Raw genomic sequence first — 6,317 nt, 5'->3', positions numbered from 1 at the left:
TGCATTTACTATGTACAGATAAGTGCATATGTATTATTTTTATTGTTATTTAATTCTAACATTATAACATGAATTGCAGTGAAACTGTTAATACAGTTGAATTTATACCATAGTCCAGTGTTTCCCAGGTGGCATATATATGCAAGCTCATTCTCTGCCAGCAGGAGGCACTGTTGGATTGGTAGAGATCAAGGTTTCCCCGGTAATGGCTGTACACAAAGCAGCGCTCCGCTCAAAAAAACACTGCTTTATTAGACATTACATGCAAGATTAAATGAAAATGACATCCAATTTTCGGAAACACTGTAGTCTCATAATTGAAGTGTAAATTCTGCAGATTACATCATTAGCTGGGTTTCCATCACCCTGCTTTTATGCGCATTTTGAATTATCGCATCAGAATCGAGAGATGGAAATGCTGAATTTCGAATAAAAATGCCTTAATTCGCAAAAACGTTTTTACGCTCGCTTGAGGTGGTTTTTGACTTGTACGAAAAAGGATTAATGCGAATAATGGGAAATGGAAATGCATTTTGCGAATAAATTCCTCCAAGTGCATCAAAAAAGTCATGTGACTTTGCACTATGGGACGGCATAACCTGACTAACCAGCGGACCGATCTCAACAAAGCAGCGCTCCGCTCAAAAAAACACTGCTTTATTAGACATTACATGCAAGATTAAATGAAAATGACATCCAATTTTCGGAAACACTGTAGTCTCATAATTGAAGTGTAAATTCTGCAGATTACATCATTAGCTGGGTTTCCATCACCCTGCTTTTATGCGCATTTTGAATTATCGCATCAGAATCGAGAGATGGAAATGCTGAATTTTGAATAAAAATGCCTTAATTCGCAAAAAAGTTTTTACGCTCGCTTGAGGTGGTTTTTGACTTGTGCGAAACTTGCGAAAACTTGAGGCTACAGCAGCACTTCTTCTTCGTCGTCTTGTCTGATGCACTCAACCAAGCGTTCTAACCACGAACCTCGCCCCTCCCCACCCCCCAACCATTCGAATTTCCGTAGGTGGGAATTATTTTAATGATATTCTAATGGGCCGCTTTGTCATATCACAAAACCCAGAAAACAAACGCTGTAGTCCAAACGAGCCATTCATTGTATCTCCCTTTGGAGTGGGCTTTGAGATTTGTAAGTTTGAAGATATTTTTTATGCCCAAACATACACACTGACTAAAATTCAAAAAGTGAAAAAGCATAATAGGACCCCTTTAAAATTATAGCGCCACCTACTGGCAACAGGCAATGACTTGTTTCACACTAACTTAAACATGCAATGTCCAACCTGCCCCAAACTTCACATGTTTTATAAGAGTCCTGGCCTGAACACATCTTAAGGGCAATATTCATTTATAGTCATAGTGCCACCTACTGGCAACAGGAAATGAATTGTTTCACACTAACTTAAACATGCAATGTCCGATCTGCCCCAAACTTTACACGTTTTATAAGAGTCCTGGCCTGAACACATCTTAAGGGCAATATTCATTTATAGTCATAGCACCACCTGCTGGCAACAGGAAATGACTTGTTTTACACTAACTTTAACATGCAATGTCCGATCTACCCCAAACTTCACATTTGGTAAGAGTCCTGGCCTGAAGACATCTAGTGAAGTGACGTGTGGCCAAGTATGGTGTCCTATACTCGGAATTTGTGCTCTGCATTTAATCCATCCAAGTGCACACACACAGAAGTGAACACACACCCGGAGCAGTGCCAATGTTCACATGCCAATATTCAACCTGTTGGCAGCAGGAATTTTGGCACATATAAATTACTTTGACATATTCCTCCTATATTTACCACTTTAAAAGCATATTGCCCGCTGTTCATTGTTTTCCTATGGCCACCGGGTGGTGGTGAGCCCAGGTGCGAGGGCCCTTTCATCGCTGCTTGCAGCTTTAATTAATGTTTGTACTTTATGGAACCATGATGTTTCATACATGTTGAGCTTGGATAATAATTAAATGTAATCACACAAAGAGTTCAAATGACTTTACTTTTGTTAAAATGTTTTTTCTTGTCTTTTTTTAAATACTTGTCTCTTTGTATGTTCATTGACTCATGAGTGTGTTTTGTGTTTTTCAGGTAGAGGATGCCATGCTAATGTTTGACAAAACTACAAACAGACATAGAGGTAAGACCATTAGATCTCTTTAAGTAATAATGCAAAATATATGTCAGTGTCCTCTAATGTTGAGCATGATGCACAGAGCTGTGTGAGAGACATTTACTGACATTGTTGTGGTGATCTTGGTTTAATTTTTACATGAATTCTGTTTTGTACACTTCCATTCAAAATTTAGTGTTTTTTTTCTTCTGCTCAACCAAAGCTGCATTTATTTGATCAAAATACAGTAAAAACAGCAATATTGTGAAATATCTAAATAATATTGTGATCTAACAAAATATTTAAAATAACCATTTTCTATTTTAATATATTTTAAAATGTAATTTATTCGTGTGTTGGCAGAGCTGAATTTTCTGCAGCCATTACTCCACTCGTTATAGTCACATGATCCTTTAGAAATCATTCCTATATGCTGATTTGGTGCTTTAAAAAAAAACATTTCTTATTACTAACGTTTGCAAACAGTTGTGCTGCTTAATATTTTTCTGAAAACTCAGAAAACTTTTTTTTTTTTACATGTGTTTCATTCTTTGATGAATATAAAATTCAAAAGAATTCAAATGACAATTTATTTGAAATCCAAAATCTTTTGTAATATCACAAATGTCTTTACTGTCACTTTCGATCAATTTAATGCATGCTTGCTGAAAAAAAGTATTTTCTTAAAAAAAAAAAATAAAATACTAACCCTACTAAAATACTTAATAATAAAATACTTTTGAAGTTATAGTCACATGATCCTTTAGAAATCATTCCTATATGCTGATTTGGTGCTTTAAAAAAAAACATTTCTTATTACTAACGTTTGCAAACAGTTGTGCTGCTTAATATTTTTCTGAAAACTCAGAAAACTTTTTTTTTTTTACATGTGTTTCATTCTTTGATGAATATAAAATTCAAAAGAATTCAAATGACAATTTATTTGAAATCCAAAATCTTTTGTAATATCACAAATGTCTTTACTGTCACTTTCGATCAATTTAATGCATGCTTGCTGAAAAAAAGTATTTTCTTAAAAAAAATAAATAAATACCCTACTAAAATACTTAATAATAAAATACTTTTGAATGTTAGGTTGAGGTTTTAACAAATTAAATGTCTTTATTAATTCATTATCACATTAATAAGCAGATGAAAAAAAACTTACTTTCACTTCTGGTACGTAGATGCCAGCCACAAAATGTAGGTAAAAAATTGACGAATCAGTGAACAAAAACACTTTTTCAGTCTTTCATTTTTTTTTTTTTTTAAGTTCTTCATTTTAAGATTTTACATTTGTAATCATTACAAATGTCAGGATTGATGGTGCACTATACCTTGTCATGCCAATAAAGCATGGCGAAATATTAAAAACAGTAATTTGTATTTACTTGAGAAAGGGAGTACAGTACAGAACATTTCAGAGAGAGAAAAAAGAGAGATATAAAGAGAGTAAATGTGTGATTTTTAGATTGCAAGAGTGCATATACCTCACACACACATTCTTTCACACTACTGACTCCTTTCTCTCTTGTGTCCTTCATGCCCTCCAGGGGACTGTTAAACTGGTGTTAAAAGACGCTCTTTGTCCGCCTCCATTCTTTCTCCCCCTCTTTCCATCTCTCTCTCTTACACTCTCTCTCTCCTTTCACTAAAGAGACTGCAGCAGAATCTCTCTGGCATTTTCAGTCTGAAATGAGGATGATTGTGTTGGAAATTGAGCTCCAAAGCTCCATCAGTCCTGCTGCCCCAGTGCATTGTGGGAACGTGCATTGGCTCTCCTGTGTGCACATGGATCAGGGATGTTATTCAGACATTGAAGGGGTTTTGTGGCAGGATTTCATGCTGTTAATTACAGAAGTAATGGTGTGATTTTCATCAGGGCTCTGCTGGTTGCTTTTGTGAGCTGTTTGTGTGCCGTTACAGTGAATACCCTAAGGCCATACAGCCCTCGCTCTACCAGAACACACAGTGTTTGCAATAACATGCCGTCATACCAACTTAATTTATAACATGTTATTTTTACAATTGTATATAATATCGTTTACATTGTGAAACAATAAATGTTTTGGTAGGGTTGTTGCGTTTTTCATAAGAATACAGTCAGGGTTTCGGTTTAATGTTCAATAGAAAAATACTTTTTCAGCTACACTTAACAGTAATCTTGAAACTTGTGACAATATGTGTGAAGAGATGTACATTCCCTGTGGAAGTCAGACAGCTGTTAATAACAAAACATCTTTAAATAATGGAAGTTCTTATGTTTTTGAATACATATTTTGAGATGGCATTCTGAGATGTATGCTAAAACCTGAAATGGTAATTTAGAGACTTTTGCATTGTGGGAAAAATTGGTTTATGGATGGATGAATAGATATGTACAGTAGATGGATGGATGGATATAGATATACAGGTGGATAGATGGATGGATAGTTATAGAGACAGATTATAGTTGTGTGGATGGATAGATAGATTAATGAATGATATATAGATAGATGGACAGATTTATGAATGGATGGATCAGACAGTTGGATAGATAGACCATAGACAGACAGATAGGTAGTTGGGTAAATGGATAGATGGATAGGTACAGTAGATGGATAGATAGACGGTTGGATAGTTGGTTGTGAAAAAAAAGAGAGAAAATGGCCAACACATGAAATTTATTCTGACCAAAATCATTTGGATGCATATCATGTAATTATAATTTCCAAACTGTTAAGTAAGGAGTTCCCAAGAGGACTTGAAGGCAGCATCTCTCTCTGGTCCTCTGTTTACTGCAGTAATTCACATATTTCAGTGTGGCATCTGTAATCCAAACCCTCATTTCCCTGTCAAACACTCTGCTAGCATCTGACAGAAGGTGGTTTTGACCTGATGTTGGCGAGAGGTGGTTTAGTCTTGGTTTTTATTTCTGCGTGTAGGAGGACAAGTTTTAAAGTGGTGCTGATGGAGTAAGCTCAGTTCCCATTATTCTGCATTAAATGTTACACACATTAACATTTTCCTTTGCATCGCAACCACATTTGTTCATCTGTCTCAAGCACATTTTTCTCAAAGAATACATTTTTTCTCATCGCAATAAAAGGCGCAGTAGCGCAGTCACACCTGTAATTCCCATGGCAGAAGTTCTGATGCTTTTGCTCACCCAATTTCCCTGAATATAAAAGTCTGCCGGGATGATGTAAGCCGGTGTAACGTCACGGATGCTGATGGACCTGCTCAACAGGCTTCCGAATGAGCATCTGATTACAGCTGGAACTTTGTGATTTTTCAAATGATGTAAGTAAAAGTACCAGTGTCTCGGTTTGATCAACAGAGAGCATGAATTATGACTTTTATTGTTGAGAGGCATAGAGAAAAGAAAGGAAGAGAGAGGAGCAGGTGGTGGGCTGAGTTAGGAATTTTTGGCCATGGACGAGGTTTTGTTTTGTGTGTGTTTCCTGGATGCTCCAGAGGACCGGATTGTTCCTGGACAACGAACAGAAGGTGGTATTGTGTGCATCTGTAATCTCTTTACCTGGATCGGCGTTCCCTGGACTCAACACAGTCCCCAGCCTGTGTGTGTGTGTGTGTGGCTGTCTGTTTGAGTCTGATAACTTTGTGGCATATTACAGTATTTATTTGTGCATGAGTGCTTTGTTAGTTGTCATTGATATTCTGTTTTCATTTGGACTGATTGTAGAGAACAAGATCCACAATCAAGAGCAGGATGTTTTCAGCTCTGTCATTTATCAGAAACAATCTCTCTTTCTTTCTTCATCTCTCTTGTTGTCTTACCATCTCAAAAATCTTCAAATATAACATATTCATCAAACATATACAGTGGGTATAAAAAGTCTACACATTCCTGTTAAAAGTGCAGCTTTTTGAGATGTAAAAATGAATTTAAGTAAAATCACGTCAGACCTTTTCCCACCTTTAATGTAATAACGAAATCATGCTATCAATGCTACCAATTCAAATTAAATCAAGTTAACCATGTTCATTAAACATACTTTGTTATTATTACTTCAATAAATATTACTATATATTTTGCAAATATTTTTTAATAAGCCCAAAAATGTTAAATAATATTAAAGGGGTCATATGATGTTGCTAAAAAGAACATTATTTTGTGTATTTGGTGTAATGAAATGTGTTTATGCGGTTTAAGGTTCAAAAAACACATTATTTTCCACATAC

At 35.7% G+C, this 6,317-nt stretch overlaps 1 protein-coding gene across 2 annotated transcripts in view; it reads left to right on the top strand.

Moving 5' to 3' along the window:
• Positions 1-6,317, top strand: part of LOC107653733 (RNA-binding protein Musashi homolog 2-like) — a 199,019-nt gene that overhangs the window by 127,471 nt on the left and 65,231 nt on the right. For both annotated transcript variants that reach the window (XM_016440547.1, XM_016440548.1), the window contains exon 7: positions 2,111-2,159. In XM_016440547.1, the coding sequence (XP_016296033.1) occupies positions 2,111-2,159 (49 nt within the window). The remainder of the gene's footprint in view (positions 1-2,110; positions 2,160-6,317) is intronic.

This window comes from Sinocyclocheilus anshuiensis, unplaced genomic scaffold, assembly GCF_001515605.1.
Source record: "Sinocyclocheilus anshuiensis isolate Anshui unplaced genomic scaffold, SAMN03320099.WGS_v1.1 scaffold315, whole genome shotgun sequence".
Taxonomy (NCBI): Eukaryota; Metazoa; Chordata; class Actinopteri; order Cypriniformes; family Cyprinidae; genus Sinocyclocheilus; species Sinocyclocheilus anshuiensis.
This window is presented reverse-complemented; position numbering and strand designations above follow the sequence as displayed.